At 37.9% G+C, this 16,914-nt stretch overlaps 3 protein-coding genes across 5 annotated transcripts; 2 read left to right on the forward strand and 1 right to left on the reverse strand.

Annotated features, from left to right (window-relative positions):
- The first annotated feature begins 241 nt into the window (after positions 1-241).
- On the forward strand, positions 242-1,938 carry LOC117618115. Its single transcript, XM_034347734.1, has 2 exons — positions 242-445; positions 1,306-1,938. The coding sequence occupies exons 1-2, from the start codon at positions 242-244 to the stop codon at positions 1,936-1,938; spliced, it is 837 nt and encodes a 278-aa protein (XP_034203625.1).
- A 4,675-nt stretch (positions 1,939-6,613) lies between these two features.
- Positions 6,614-7,575, forward strand: LOC117619571 (glycine-rich cell wall structural protein 2-like). Its single transcript, XM_034349561.1, has one exon. The coding sequence runs from the start codon at positions 6,726-6,728 to the stop codon at positions 7,344-7,346; it is 621 nt and encodes a 206-aa protein (XP_034205452.1). The 5' UTR covers positions 6,614-6,725; the 3' UTR covers positions 7,347-7,575.
- A 1,318-nt stretch (positions 7,576-8,893) lies between these two features.
- Positions 8,894-16,835, reverse strand: LOC117617704 (protein BTR1). Of its 3 annotated transcripts, none has more exons than XM_034347193.1 (8): positions 16,492-16,835; positions 14,728-14,966; positions 14,527-14,633; positions 12,469-12,662; positions 10,572-10,633; positions 9,666-9,761; positions 9,528-9,589; positions 8,894-9,440 (listed from the first exon to the last, which is right to left on the reverse strand). In XM_034347193.1, the coding sequence occupies exons 1-8, from the start codon at positions 16,574-16,576 to the stop codon at positions 9,344-9,346; spliced, it is 942 nt and encodes a 313-aa protein (XP_034203084.1). In that variant the 5' UTR covers positions 16,577-16,835; the 3' UTR covers positions 8,894-9,343. The 3 variants fall into 3 exon arrangements, with proteins under 3 accessions (XP_034203084.1, XP_034203083.1, XP_034203082.1); XM_034347192.1 differs by having other exon boundaries at positions 10,572-10,636; XM_034347191.1 differs by having other exon boundaries at positions 10,572-10,699.
- Between the last annotated feature and the right edge of the window lie 79 nt (positions 16,836-16,914).

Below are 16,914 nucleotides of genomic sequence, written 5' to 3' on the forward strand. Positions count from 1 at the left end.
GATTGTGGCATATACCTTTTAAGTATAGTTGAGAATCAAATTATCATAAAGTTGATATAAAGGTCGGCAAATGAATTGTGAAATAAAGGGAAAGTATTGATATATGTTTGGGATATGGTTTTTCAAACCCACCACGAGGGTACCCTCTACTTTCTTTGAAATAGTCTTATTTATAAATAATGCCCTACGTGTTTTGGGAACCCCTGAACCGTGGGGAGCGAGGATTGCGGCTCGGATAGAAATGGTATCTCCAAGGCCTGCGAGGATTGTGGCTCAGATAAAAGTGGTATCTCCGAGGCCTGCGAGGGTTGCGACTCGAGTAGACTTGGTGTCTTCGAGGCCTACGAGGATTGTGGCTCAGATAAAAGTGGTATCTCTGAGGCCTGCGAGGGTTGCGGCTCGAGTAGACTTGATGTCTCCGAGGCCTGCGAGGATGGAATTGACGGTATTAATAGGATTAACGGATCAAGAATGGGGGTACGCCTAGGTGGAGAGAATTTCAATTTTGAGATGTTCTTAAACAAAATAGAGGGAGTTCAGTGTATGGCTTATCTATAATCAGTATATGACTATTACAAGTATTGAGAAGTTGCAAAGTATTGTTTTAGAATTGTGAATATGATTGAGGATAACACACATATGAGAATTCAGTTTGATTTGCACAACACATGGCAATATGATGAATGAATAAGATATTCAATTACATTACTAAAGGGAAAGAACTGTGTGGCTTGATCCCTCAATAAGGGTACGTAGGCAGCCTAAGGTTACAAGGTGCAGCCACAAGTTGGAGTGTTTGAGATTGTTAATGTACTATTGTTGTTTTGAAAGTTGAGATGAATTTTTATTAGCAGGATAATTTATTTGATTTGTTGAGGCCCGAGACCAGAGTGATATGATGCTTGATTTTCTTGGATATAATTTAATGTATGCTGGCAGTTTGGTTATAAATAAACATATATGCTTGTTTTACAGGTAGAAATTTTTGGGAAATGTTCAATTTACAGGGGAAACTTTGCCGAATTTTCGGCAGGAGTCGCACTTAAATTTCATGGAATTTTGGTTAGAAGGGCAATTTGTTCAATTGTGTTCGGCAACCAACAGGTGTCAGAGTTCGACTCGAATTCCAAAGTGGAATTTAGGTCGGGTCCTGTCAACTTGGTATCAGAGATTATGTTAAATTCCTGTGGACTCGGCACCTTGTGTGCATCCTTGTTCTAGTGAACTATTGACATTTCTTAATATTTTGGTTTGTCGGCTTGGCTGAGTAAAAGGCATCAGTAAGTGTTTGAAAACAATTATCAGGCGAGTATTGGGGTGTCGCCATTTGATGCTCTGTACGGGAAACAGTGTAGAACACCCTTGTTTTGGGATGAAGTGGCCGAGCACAGGTCAGAGGTATCTGAGGACGTGGAAAGAACAAAGAAACAGGTTGAACTGAGTAGAGAACGACTCAAGGCAGCTCATAGCCGACAAAAGAGTTATGTCGATAACAGAAGAAAAGATCTACAGTTTGGGGTTGGTGACTTGGTATTCTTAAAATTATCACCTAGGAAAGGTATAGTGAGATTTGGGAAACGGGGAAAGCTAAGTCCCCGTTACATTGGACCATACGAGATTTTGGAGCGTGTGGGCCCAGTAGCCTATAGGCTTGCTTTACCCTTAGATCTTTCCCGTTTTCACGATGTAGTTCATGTCTCGGTGCTCCAGAAATATATCTCTGATCATTCCCATGTTTTGGAGGAACAACCAATAGAATTGAAGGATGACTTCACTTATATGGAGCAACCAGTTCAGATTTTGGATTTGAAGACACATGTACTGCGTTCTAGGGAGATCCCATTTGTAAAAGTCTTGTGGAGGAGTCATAATGTGGAAGAGGCCACTTGGGAACCCGAGGACCAAATGCGGGATCAATACCCTTTTCTCTTCGAGTGACAGGTACGTAAATTTCGAAGATGAAAATTTTTAAAGGGGGGTAGATTGTAACAACCAGATCCTAAATTAATATTTAATTATTAATTTATTCAAGTAAAAGACATTTTTTACCCCGAAAAATTTTAATGGTTTAAAAGTTGACTTTTTATTCTGGAAGGAATTTGGGGATTTTAGTTATACCGTTGCGTAGAGCACATCGATATGAGTTCGTAGACACGTAGTGGGCTCAAATCATAGTTGTAACGAGGGAGATACGATCAAAATTCAAGTATGGGCAAAATCGTAATTTTGCCAAATTGGTTTTTAAAACCAAAATTTCTCTCTCTCTCTCTCTCTCTCTCTCTCTCTCTCTCTCTCTCTCTCTCTCTCTCTCTCTCTTTGAGTCGCACGCAACCCCTCCCCCTTGCACAGCCGATTGGCGCTTGGAGCCACAGCCATCGACCACGGAATAGGTCATGTTGAACCATTATTACCTCATCTTCCATTTCCAACCATTCCCAACCGTAACAGCTGCCAAAAACACAGAAAATCGTCTAGTTTTTGTTAGAAAATTCCAACGCTAGTTAGAGCAATTCTGACCACCATTTGCTTCTATCCAGGTATGCTTTTCTATCCTGTCGAAGTGTTCTAGCTGCTAGTTGTGTTGGTTAGGAGAAATTTCTGAGTTTTGGAATGATTTTAAGCGATGGAGGTTTGGCAAGTTTTCGGCCTCCAATTCTGACCACTTTCGTCGACTTTTCATGGTAGGTCCGAGAACAAAAGTGGCTCCAATTGATGTCTTGAACCTAGGGTAGGAAGCTTGGCTCTTAATTTTGAGAATTTTTCGACGGTCGTTATCGCTTTGGGCACCCATGCTCTACCGGCGCTTGTGGCGGTGCGTGGGCACTATAGAAAGGGGCATTATGTCTCGATGCGATCCCCTAGTTGTCACGAGCACGTAGGTATGTTCTGATTCCAATTTGGATACCATTTGAGCTTCAAACGGATTTCGCCTATTGTGCGATTTCCGGGTTCGATAGGTTTGGACCATTGGATCGAAGTAGTGTCTCAGAGGCCTAAGAGGGTTGCGGCTTGAGTAGACTTGGTGTCTCCGAGGCCTGCGAGGATGGAATTGACGGTATTAATAGGATTGATGGATTAGGAATGGCGGTACGCTTAGGTGGAGAAAATTTCAGTTTTGAGATGTTCTTAAATTAAAATAGAGGGAGTTCAGTATATGGCTTATCTATATCCAGTATATGATTGTTACGAATATTGAGAAGTTGCAAAGTATTGTTTTAGAGTTGTGAATATGACTGAGGATAACACACACATGAGAATTCAGTTTGATTTGCACAACACATGGCAATATGATGAATGAATAAGATATTCAATTACATTACTAAAGGGAAAGAACTACGTGTGGCTTGATCCCTCAGAAAGGGTACGTAGTCAGTCTAAGGTTTCAAGGTGCAGCCACGAGTTGGAGTGTTTGAGATTGTTAATGTACTATTGTTGTTTTGAAAGTTGAGATGAATTTTTATTAGCAGGATAATTTATTTGATTTGTTGAGGTCCGAGGCCAGAGTGATATGATGCTTGATTTTCTTGGATATAATTTAATGCATGCTGGCAGTTGGGTTATATATAAACATATATGCTTGTTTTACAGGTAGAAATTTTTGGAAAATGTTCAATTTACAAGGGAGACTCTGCCGAATTTTCGACAGAACTCGCACTTAAATTTCATGAAATTTTGGTTAGAAGGGCAATTTGGTCAATTGTGTCCGGCAACCACCAGGTGTTGGACACGCACAAGATTCGGCTTGGATTCCAAAGTGGAATTTGGGTCGGGTCCTGTCAATAATAATCTATGTTGATGATATTGATTATTACGGGGAATGATGAACAAGAAATATTTCAATTGCAAGACTATTTGGCCACAGAATTTGAGATGAAGAACCTTGGTGGACTCAAGTATCTCTTGGGTATTGAGGTAGCTCGATCAATGCAAGGCATATTTCTCTCTCAAAGGAAATATGTCTCCTACACACCTCCAATCTAATAAGTATACTAGCAAAAAGGCCTTTTATGTGTGGAACTAATGTTTTTTGGGCTTTATTTTGAACTATTTTGGGTTTTTTTAATTTATTTTCATATAAATGGGACTTACTTATCATCTAGGTTTGAAACTTTTTTATTTTAATGTTTGTTCAAAATGAGGTAAGTATTAAACAAAAATGCCTCATTTTTCATTTTTGTCCAAAAAACTGGCTCTGACATAGGGGTTACATAAGGTTCACGTAAATGTGTTTATCAAGAGAGGTAATTATGTTCTTAGTGTACAAGAATTAATCAACTACGCTGATTAGGATATAAATCCCCTAATTAGCTCACACAACACTTGGTACAATAGAATGAGTGCGATAAACTGTGAGTTTGATCCTTAAACTAACCAATTATGTTATTATGATAACACATGTCGTATTATTATGATGACACATGTCAATCAATACCTCCCAATACCGCACGTGAATCATGATTTCATGATTACGCGTAAACCACTAGTTAAGGACTAGGGCCGCGTACGAAGTCTTCCACTGTCTCTTTTGCATCCTCAAATCAGTCCACTAAGCATGTGATCCTTTAAATGTGGATACAAACCTATACAAACTATGCTCAATCGATAAGCGAATAATGCTTCTCTTCTTGCGCATATGGAGAAACTTCTCTTTCTCTACTGATGTGGCTCAATTATAATTGATATATGTCTCTCTTGTTAAGAATGATTAATGTGAAAAACAAATGCACCTTTGAGAATTTTTTTTTAAAAAAAAACAAGACAAATGTTAGTTTGTAGTTGAGCCACATTCATAGGTAAGGAGAAGTTCCTCCTTATGGGCAAGAAGGTAAGCATTATCCTAATTACACATGACTTGCCTCCTTCTCCAGTCGAATGAGACGCTTTCATGCTATTCACAATTATGCAAAAAGATTTCCATTAAAAATAATTAAAAATAATTTATTTATCATATCAAATTAATTATGATTAATAGAAAAATAGGAGTTCCGACTTATAGAAGAAAGAGAGTGAGTATTTTCTTAAGAATATACTTAGAGCCCATGCTGTTTTGGTAAGATATGATGGGTACACTGTACACATACATTGCTATGATTAGGGGTGAAGTGCATGCAAGCTAGCCCTAAATGGTCACTCACGCAAAGTAAGATAGGGAAGAACATATATAGGTCCATTTGTCATTCAAAGCGTACTTTTCAAGAAAGACCCACTAACACATGCGATATCGATTAAGGAAAGAATTTGGGTTGGTGAGGAGAGAGAGAGTAGTGGGTTTTTGTGGCCTGAGATTTTCAGGACCTTCCAAAAGCATAATTGTTGTTGAAATGGCTAACCATAGCAAAGCGCAATTCAATTGTCAAAGTTTGAGATAACCTTTCATACGCGTAGGCCTATCGGTTCTTCTTCTTTTTATTTTGTTGGTTATTAAAAATTTGCCAAGGGAACATGATGTGAAAATGATGTTCATGATCACAAAGGAGAGTCAGCAAAATTTACAGCTGTTATTTGAGATTATTTGATGGCAAGCCATGACTTGCGAATGCCAAGTGCTTGTCAAGTTGTCATATAGGATTGAGTTTTAGTTTTTTAGAGATAAATTCCAGTAAGTTTAGAGTTTGGATATTAGAGTTTAGGGTTTAGAGCTAGCTTTGTGTATATGGTGATCAATGCCCGAGTTAATCACGGTATATTAGTATGATCTAATATGCCATCACGACAATGATTACTATAAAATCTTGCAATTAGAGTTGATAACTTTTTTAATCAAAAAAAAATTACAAGGAGGATCCTCTACGAATTCCAAATCATACATAAACTTCAAAGACAAAGGCAAAGGAAAGTGTGTAAACCAAATACAAGTAGATCATCAGTTACCATGTTGGCGTTTTGCATTAGTGACAAGAGATGCCAAGGAGGAGGTAATTGGGAACCTTGTAACAACCTGATTAAAATCTTCGAATCATCTTCAATTTGTAACACTTGAATTCCCATTCGTTATGCCCACAATAACCCGTATTTCAAACCATTTTCACAAGGATGGCGAAGAATTCCAACTAGCTAGGTGTCATTTTGGCCACAATTGTGATATGTGACTAATATACTAATGAGAACCCACGATCTGAAACACACATGTAACACACATAACCAAAAAATAATTAATAACACCACTACCAGTAGCTAATTCGTTGAATCATTAATGGGAAAACTCATGCACTAAGTATGTCCTTCATATATGCAACACAGATTATTGAAGTGTGAATGCATCTTATTGGCATGGCATTGGCATGTGGGCCCACGTCCTAAGTAGATCCCTATATAGGACCATTTGGAGTCAAAAGTGGAGCTAAGACTTTCATTGAACAGCAAGGAATTGCATGAAGACAAGAACACGGGATCACCCACAAAAGCACCACCGCCACACCCACCACCACCACCAATGCCACTAACAATCAAGAAAAACAGAGACACGTCCCCATTGATGATAATTTAGTAAGTGCAAAAGAAGCTACTAGAATATCATGTTGTCATCAAAGTTTGAAAAAGTACCTTGGCTTTGCTTTCGGATGCCTATATATAGAGACCTTATTGCCTTGTGCACTCACAGCTAGCATTGGTTTTTGAGGAAACTTATTCACTCACAAACATCAACCAGTACGCTTAAATATATTCACATTCTCAAGAATCTTGACCAACCTACACAACCCACATTGAGTTTTTGAAGTTTGAATATGGCCAGCACTAAGGTGATTGGTGCTGCATTCTTGGTTTTGCTCCTCGTGGAGCTCTCCTTTGCTGCTAGGTCATCAAAGGCTATCAACGGAGGTAGGGGTAGTGGTGGTGGAGGTGGAGGAGGAGGAGGAGAGGGAGGAGGTGGTGGTTCAGCTGCCGGGTCCGGGTCCGGGTATGGTTCGGGGCATGGCTATGGGAGTGGCTCAGGGTATGGTAGTGAAGGAGGAGGCGGTGGAGGTGAAGGTGGAGGCGGTGGCGGTGGTGGTGGATATGGTGCAAATGGTGGTTCTGGGTCTGGATATGGGTCCGGCAGTGGCTCGGGATATGGGTCTGGTGGTGGGAAAGGAGGTGGTGGAGGCGGCGGAGGAGGTAAAGGTGGTGGTGGAGGCGGAGGTGGAGGCTCGGGTTCAGGAAGTGGGTCAGGTTATGGCTCCGGATATGGAAGTGGAAGTGGATATGGAAGCGGAGGCGGCAAGGGAGGTGGCGGTGGCGGTGGTGGTGGAGGAGGTGGCGGTGGTGGCGGTGGTGGAAGTGACCACGGCGGTGGTAGGGGCTCTGGCTACGGATCAGGTTATGGGTCAGGATACGGTGGTGGAGGCGGGGAAGATGATTCACCATGAATATAATATTACATGAACTTATTTGACTGTTAGATAAATTTTCATGTTGCCCATTTGTAACTCTGAAATAAGTGCTTAGATTTCACCATCACTTTATGCATGCATCCATATATCGGTATAAATGTGGTGGCGGACGTAGCATATGTGCATGCCACCTTTCCCTGTTGAACATTTAAAATTATCACATTGTTAGTCCGATTATACTATTAATAAAGAAAGTTTTTTTTTTGTTTGTGTCAAATAATAAAGAAAGTTTATGTTCTACTCTACAAGCCATCAATCTTTTCTTTTGGGAAGAACTTGCATGTCATGAGTCACGAGAATAGCATTGTTTTAATATTTTTAATTATCGTCGTCATGTGAATTGATTATCACTTATAACGATATATGATTAATTAAGAATGATAGAACAGTGTTACGTAATGTACCAAGTTTTTCTCCATTTTAAGAGACATGGTTTGATGTGTAAGTAAATGTGTTGCAAATGGTTTTATTGAGAAACTTAATTTTACATTGCATAATGGTAATATGTAGACAAGCTGTATATCAGTGACTCGAAACAGAGATGCCAAAAATGCAAGACACCCTTAAAACCCTTTTCTTGTTTTGAGAAAGTAAACACATTCATGTGAGAATCAGCCAAGAAGTAGTATAATCTTCTCTTGCCAAACTGATATTTATGTTGCCAGGCTCCTTATCCGAACCGCATAATGAATGAATCATCTTATGTTACTACGAAATCTAACAAGAGAAACAAATGGCATAAATTGATAGTCTGACAATATGAGTATTTTAAGTTGCTAGATAGTCTAGCAAGATATAATTTCTCAAATTTAATATTTTCTTAAAAATTTTGGCCATGTGGAATAGTAATCATTTTTTACCATGCACAAATCAACTCATTAACCAAATGGTGATCAACAAATGTAATTTAGGATTCAAAAGGATTGTTCTAAAGTAATTTAGGATTCAAAAAGGTTGGGAACTGACGCACAACGCATTGACCTTGTCTCAATTCCTACTCCTTGATTAGGGTTTAGCAACAAAATGCAACCATCAATTCGGTTCACCTGAATGGTCGAGTGTTTTCAACATGTGTTTCGAGAGGTGAATTCTGTGGTTGATGCTTTAGCTAGTTTAGGGCATTCGCTTTCTCCTTCTAAAGTGTGGGACTCTTGCCTCCCCCTTTCTATTCTCAATAGCTTATATTTCGACCTCTTTGGGTATGGTGCCCTGGAGGTTTTCTGTTGTAACCTTCTCTTTTCCTAGTAAAAAAAAGTAACAGAATGGTCGAACCCAACATGAAAATCCCATGTGCTCACTAATGCATGTATGAGCGTGTATTTATGTATAAAAATGCGTAAATGCAACTAATACATCTACTTTATGCATAAAAACTCAGCTTATTAACTTGTATAAGTTAGAATACTTAAATATAACGGATGTCTCTTTTTCTTAAAGAACGGAATAAAGGAATTTTTTTTGTTGCAACATGATAACTATTTCATTCCGAATTAAGACAACAATCTTCACAATTATGGAATGAATTGAGTATCTCACATTAAATATACATAAATCCGGGTTGTTCAATATCCAACAGGGAAAAAATGTTTCATTATAAGAACTTGATGATTTGATCGACAATATCTAACAAAGTATTCAGACAACACCTACAAATTCAGAAGTTACAATTGTATAAAATTAAGAAATAATTGCTAATCCTTCTATTTGGTCAATAAATAATGACTTTCTCCAACATTTTCCTTCCTGAAATATTATAGGTCGTCTCAGATAGCCCCTGTAAGTTGCTCTTCTGCCAAAAAGAAATTTGTTTCCCGTTCTTGCTTCCTACTACACCATTCAGATTTTTCTCAACCAAATTATCATCCCGTGAGAACGTAAGTGGACACACTTAAATATCAGAAAATGTTTAAGAAAAATTCAGACAGGTCCACCAAGAGATTCTCGAAGAGAATGAGTTGAGATAGTCGGAAAAGCTATTCCATCGCCCTTTCGGAAGCATAGGCCACCTTCTGCAGTATCATAGACTCGGCAGCACGGATCGCCCTCTGTGACCCTGTTATTGTCACCTTCCTGCAGAATTTGAGAGATGGAGGAAAGTTAAAATATTGGAGATCATAGCGTGAGCAGCAAACAAATGATCTCAACATTTCCTTATACCTATCAGTAGTTCCAGACATGAAGTCGCCCCTATCAGATATCTTTATCCTGGCCCCACTAGCCTGCAAAAACAAATTCACTGGTTAGAGCTTCTGCAGATGTTATGAAGGTAAAAGACATAAGTTGCTAATTATAAACCTGACTGATCTCCATTATGGTCCTTCCACCACGGCCAACAACCAACCCGATATGACTATCTGCAACGCCAATAGTGACCGAGTTACTTCGATCCTCCTAGAAAACAAAAGAATGTCTTTAGTCACTTGAAAATCAACAGCTCAAAGGATGAAGGTAGCTTGTTTTGACTCAGACATGCCCAAAAGAAAAAGAAAAAAAACAGTGCTGATGATTTAGAAAACAGGGATGGAGCATCAGAAAAAGGATGGATTACAAAAAGTATTAGTTCACAGCAGCAAACCCTATGCAATGGTAAAATGTTGGGGTGTCGAGCAGCCATTTTGCACAACATACAAACAATTAAAACCATACCCAGTATCCTCTTTCTAGAAGGCTAGAACCACTCATAATGGATCAAGAAAGGAAAATGGCATTTTTTAATTAATGAAGATCGGACAGAGAGATAGACAAAATGAAACAATTATGCTCTTAAAATCGAGATCAATTACATTTTTTAATGACAAAATTATGCAGGACACATTGTCACTCCGTGGCACTTTTTAACCTCCATGGCAATGAGGCTAATGCAATAATTTCTACTTCCAAACGGACTAACAGATCAAATCAATGACACATTTTGATGCACCTACCAACAGAACTTCCAATTTTACTTTATCTATTCTGAGCATAGTATAAATCAGTTCCAGAAGAACCACTTGACAAGTCATGTTTTCAAGCACGTCCACTGTCTCATTTTAACTTTTGTAATATTTTAATGTGAATTCACAACTATTATCCCTCCTCAACACTAACAAGTCAAGAAAATGGCAGCCTAATAAGCATATCTGTTCTTGAAAAATTATATCACAAGTCCCTGCATGTCTGTTAATTTAAATAAGATTATATCTTAGTGGAAAAAGGATGAACCTTGTTATTCTGAAACTTTCCTCCAGTCCCATTTGGTGGTCCATAGCTCATTGCATTGTACGCTGCTGTGGCAACAGAAGGAAGCACATATGTATATGGAATACCATGAAAACCGGAGAAGAAAACACCTATAAGTTCAGTTGGAGAGAACTTACTAGGCATCAAATCTCACCATAACAGTTTTGTACAATCCAATTTAGGCAATTATATGAAATCATGCAGGGAAACAAATGGCCATCAAGAATCACTATTTACAAAAACAGTAAAAAAATATTATGATCTTCAAATATTGTCATAAAATGTTAACACACACAGAACGTCCACTACAAGGCCCTACTCGGATAGGTCACTCATAAATCCACCGACTTTCTAAAGGGCTTGTCCTAAGTGCAAGGCCAAGCCATGCCCCTCAATTGCGCAGAAAACTTAAAACGAAAATTTGGATCCCGGTCACAGGGTTACAAATTTATTAGCTCCTGTCAAATGACTTTCAGACCTTTCAAGTGTTGCCCAAGTAGAAGAGTCAAATGGATGCACACATACAAGGAAAAGAACAGAAACTACGAACGTGCCATTCTTTTTACACACACAGGAAACCAACTTAAGTGATGTTAGAATTTTTCTCAAAAAGTAAAATCACTCATCTTTCATTATACGTGTCTATCATAAAATTCGTACTTCTGACTAGTACTCCTCAAACTCTATCAAACAAGACAAAGAGCCAATATAAACTCATACAAAAAATTTATAGTATTTGTTTCGGAGATGCATAGGGAACATTACATATGTAATTTGTTCCATAGGTACACCACTTAAACCTACTTATTTTGGTGTGATGCACCAATGATAAAATTGCACGATTCTTGTAACCAAGTTGTGTGCCATCTAATGTTTCTCAAGTGATGAAATTAAATACATAATATATTCATTGTCATAGAGGCTTTGGGAGTCATGGGAAAAGCTATGAGAGCATCTTGGACTCTTGTACAAATGAGACCATAGATAGAGAAGATTTTTGGTGTGCGCTATGATTGAATTATAGAAGGATCACGACTGGATCTCTTGATCAATGCATATATATCAAAGTTACTTCAATTGGTTTTACATAATTTCATTTTCATTGTGTATCTTGTTTGAGAGATCTCAACGAATGATTTAAAATACAAAATTCATAAAGAGAAGGAACATTTTCAATGCAAGCTATAATATTTTGAAGTTGACAACTTTAACAATTATAAATAAGTTACCTTGGCCTTTTTTCAAATAAAAACACATGTATCCCCTAAATAAGGAAAAAAAATGGACACCACAACATATTTTGAGGGATTTAATTTAACAAAATCAATAACCAAGGACGCCTAATCCAGAAAAAAAATATGGTGTACTCGAGTGAAAAACAAATGTGATCAGAGACCCCAGGCTAACTACAATGAAACATGTAAGTATCAGATTTCTATGAACCTTTTGATAGTTATAACATTCTTTTTTCTTTTGTGGGGGAGAGGAGTTCCAAACTGGGAACCTCTTTCCTCTCGAGCAGAAGTGTGCTCGCCAATTCGGATACTGATCTAGCATAGTCCAATATGTTATGCATTTTTACATGACAGCAAATGGAATGTAAAATAATTAAAAATAATTTGTTTTGAAAAACAAATCTTTATTTACTTGAAACAATCTAAAGAATCATATTTCAAGATGAAACAAAAAACAAATAAACGTTTAATAGTAAAAACCAATACACCATCAATAAATCATGTTCCTTAATTCATTTCAAAAGTGGGTGCCCACAATCACACCAAGTTGCACTATTAGCATGCAAAAACCCCAAGCAGCTCCATAAATGAAGATTTTTTTTTTAACAGCAATAAATTAAGAATATGATCATAAGCGGGCACACCTGGATAAGAAAATGGGGCATTCATAGACTGAGTGTAATGGGGGTCTTCAGATAGCTTAGAAACAATTAAATCAACCGCCCGCATCTGTTCATCCAGATTTCCTGTTACTGTCACCAGCCGGTCATTCAACCCAAAATAATTATTGTCTTGAGGGGATATTTTAATTCCAGCTTGTGACCCTTCAATAAATGACCTGGTCAAAGGAAAATGTCAGCAACTTTTAGGGGAGATGGGGGTGAGGAGGGGTCTGACACATACAAATGAGGACACTGAAGTATAAAATTAAAGTAGTAAAATTTTCATCAAACATAGGTGGAAAATATCAGTTTACAAATTTTTACCACCAAAAAAAAAAAATTAAACAAAATAAAATGTCCTCTATACAGGTGCCGATAATGCCTTCAAAAATCATAAAGATACTAATTAGTAAATCTTCTGCCTTAGCATCTAAGCACCAAAAAGCTGCTAATCATTTTTTATCTTACTAAGCCTTTTTTATCTTACAAAGCAACATGGAATAAGCATGGCTTCCCTTGGTATGAGTTGTTTTATTGAAAGTCCTTTAATTTAACAAATCATGCAAAAATATAAGCCAAGGCCCAGCAATTTTAAAATACAAACAAATGACAAAATTTTAAGAAAGGGGAAGTTGAGTGCCAAAATGTCCACTTAATATAATTGCTGATGCGGACTCCTTGTCCAACCGTATGGATTGTATCTTTTCATTATAGAAAAGTCTCTTTCAAATAAGAACTACTCCACACGCACGAATGTGCCACCAACCCCGCAATATGAACTACTCTATATGCACCAATGTGCCACCCGACAAACACCCCCACTCCAAAAAAATATTAAATAGGTCATCTCTGCCACCTGTCTTAAAAGTTCACTAAATCTCTCTGATGTGTGCTGTCCAACCCCAACCCCCCCTTTTTCCTCCTTTTTTTCCCCCCAAAAAAGAATTAATAGGGCATCTCCGTCAACTGTATACTGAAAACTCTCTTCATAAGTCATGATCTCCTTCAAAATTGAGTAGCTGAACAAGATAAGCAAGTGAATCGGCAACACAAATGGACAGGTGATAGGCGTCTAACTATAGTCCATATGAACCAGGCTCAGGCACAACAATTCCATGTAAGCTACAACTTTTGTTTGATATTAACAGCCAACCTAGCATCATGCGCCATTCAGAGCCCTATCACAATCCAAAACAGCCCTTCATTTTGCAAGGCCTAGATAATTTAACAGAGTCCAGTTCACTCAATGAGTTATGTTATTGAGCAGGAGCCCAACAATATGGAGCTGACTAACCACTCTTCAATAATTATAGCATGTAAATCCACTAGTTTAGCAAAAACACTGATGATTCTCTCATGATTACTAACAGCAGAAACTCTATCCAAAACCTCATCTAGACATTTTACAAGCATCTTTGTGCAACTTCATTCCAATTTCGTCAAGAACAATATCTCCAATTTCATATCTTCAGTTTTCTCCTTACTTAGATACATGTTTGAATCACCATAACACATTTATATTAGTAGAACTAAGACTATGCATTAATGATGGGTTTCCTAACCATGGAAGTAAAGATGCAAATATACTTTGAATCACATTTCAAGTATCTGTACCTTTTATAAAAGTGTCATAGCTATGTCACTGGTGACGTAAAGATGCAATATAAGCATTTTATACATGAACTCAACGCTTGAGAGAAGTACAAACACAGGGAGTGTCACTTTATTTTGTCACTTCTATTTAAGGAAACAACAGGAAAAGCGTTGCTCTCACCAGTGTTTCTGATATATCTAAACCTTACATGACAGCCATCAATAAATCCCACTATCATCTAATCAACAGAGAATTTTCAAACTATATACCAAAAACATTTAATGTGGATAGAAATGAAACTCTAATATCCGAAATTCTATAAGACAGAACAAATTAAACAAGTTTTTCAAACACAGTAATTCAGAATCTTATCCTTAAGAGAAAAAGTATTATTTCATCAGTAAGCATGGCAACAATATGTTATGCTATTATGAAATAGTTCTTACTTTATAGTAGACCCTCCCTTCCCAATTATGCCACCACAAGAACTATTTGGAACAACTAATCTCAGCTTTGTTCTTGGTTCAACATCATCAGTTTCTTCAGAATAAAGCTACCGACATAGAGAAAGCACAGTTAACACCAGAAATATATAGTTTACTACTGTTGAAGAAACATATAATGTGAAACCATATCATAACAAGTACCTCACTCAGTAACTTAGCAAGAACAAGGTCCACAGCCTTCAGTATTTCATTAATTGATCCAGAAACCATAATAATCCTATCGGTTGTTCCAGGGAAAAATTCATGATTGCGTGACAACTGAATTCGTGCTCCAGATTGCGATTGAAAATCAGTGATTGTTGCGCCACCCTTTCCAATTACAGAACCAGCTGCAGCATTTGATACCAGAAACCTAACGTATGTGGGCTTCTCCATAGTATCTGGAAGAAGCAAAACAGAAGAAAACTAGTGCATAAGAATAACAAGGCTGGTTTATTACATTTCAGAAGCTACATGTATGAGTTAACTTGTGTCTAGGAAATAATTGGTCGAAACTAACTTGGAAAGAATATTACATACAACTGTAAAAGTAATACTACATATTGCAAGTGCACAAACGCCTTGAAAAGGTTAAATATCAAGAGTTCACACAGAAACAAATGAAGGAAAAGTAAAACAAAAACAACATCTGTGAAGGGTTTGCCACTCACTAAGCTCTCTTCACATTTGCTTTAATTCCTTCCATTATATCTAGTGAGTAAACGTATAAAATTAAGTTTCCCTGTCTATTATCCACAAAGGATCCATTACCTGTTAATATTCCTGAAAAACAGAATATAAAAAAGGCATTTGATCAATCAACCAAAAAAGTTGACATTCAGAACTTATTGGATTTTTCTAGAAATAACATATAAGCATGTGAAATGCTAACCAAGCAAACCAAAAATTATTAAGAAGCTATCAAATCCATTTATTTGTGATCCCCAACTGTGCATCAAACAATCCAGGAAAAGATCCTATCTGTTCATGCTAGACTAATAAATGCATAACATGTCTCCCTTTTCCAGTTGGCCTACAAAAGTTTAATTAAGGTGTTACAGATTTTTAAAACATGCCAGGGAAAGAACAGTGTCTTATGCATACTCCTTTCTTTCCTTTCCTGTTCTATACTTTAATTTTTCTGTTTCTTTTCCTCCATCCTTGCCAATGATAAGACAAGGCCTAAAACCAAAAGAAAGAGCAAGGCCAAGAAGAAAAATCCCTCATAAATTTCACATGCCCACTTTGCACGCCGAACTGGATCCGCACGTAGCAATTTGAATCATGAGTCCAGGTGTTTCCTACCATACCACAATTCAACATACAAGCTTACCAAGTATGACCCACGGTAACTCCGAGAAAATCTGATAATTTCTAAGACACCATTTGGTTTGAGTAGGAGGGGGAAATAAAAACCTAAGGCAATTAAGATTAAAGGAAATCAGATCCTATTCGAGGTTTCACTCTTAAGACACTCGCAATAGAACTCATTATGCTATATTATGACCATCGCACCAATCACAAGAAATCGTCATGGCCATCACACCAGTTTAGAGCACAAAACTATACAACAATAGACTTGCTCGGCCAAATCTGATATACTGAAACGTAATTTAGAACAGTATCTTCTTTCAATTCGAATCTCCTCCAATTTTCTCAGCAAAGAAACAGAATGTTGTTGGTAAGGATTAGGGTTAGGGTTTCAGTACACAGAGAGCAAACATGACTTCAACGAAGCTGGCATTGCCATGATTGTACCATTAAACCGAACAATTAAACTACAGAAACAACAGCAATCGCCAATAATCACAGAAAAACACACACATGGAAAGACAGCAGAGAGAGAAAGCGGATCAGATCAGAGAGAGAGAGAGAGAGAGAGAGAGAGTGTGTGTGTGTGTGTGTGTGTGTGTCTGAGAGAACGACCTGAAGCTGGTGATTTGGGCTGCGGGGATGAGCGCCTCCGTGGGGCCTCCGGTGACGACACGTAGGAGGACTCAGTGGACTCCATTGTCTTCCTTGGCTTCTTCTTTCAGAGACTGAACGTGAGAGAGAGACTCTAGAGCATTCGCAGAATTGGAATGGCGTTTGAACTCTGAAGGCAAGGTGTTCGATGAAATTATTGAGATAGAGCAAAATGTGCTTTTGAGGGTTTGGTTTTCGCTGTGAGCGAGTGCTTAGCTGTGAGCTGAGGAAAAACTCTTCTAGTCTCTGCCTGCTACCCACCTACCTATCCATCTCTCTCTCTCTCTCTCCTCTTTCTCTCTCTTTGTTTTGTTTTGGCCGTCAGAACCGCCTCCAAGTCCTAGTATTGTAATTCCCAACTATTTTGCATTTTCAGAACGGGTA

Source organism: Prunus dulcis, chromosome 2 (genome assembly GCF_902201215.1).
Source record: "Prunus dulcis chromosome 2, ALMONDv2, whole genome shotgun sequence".
Classification (NCBI taxonomy): Eukaryota; Viridiplantae; Streptophyta; class Magnoliopsida; order Rosales; family Rosaceae; genus Prunus; species Prunus dulcis.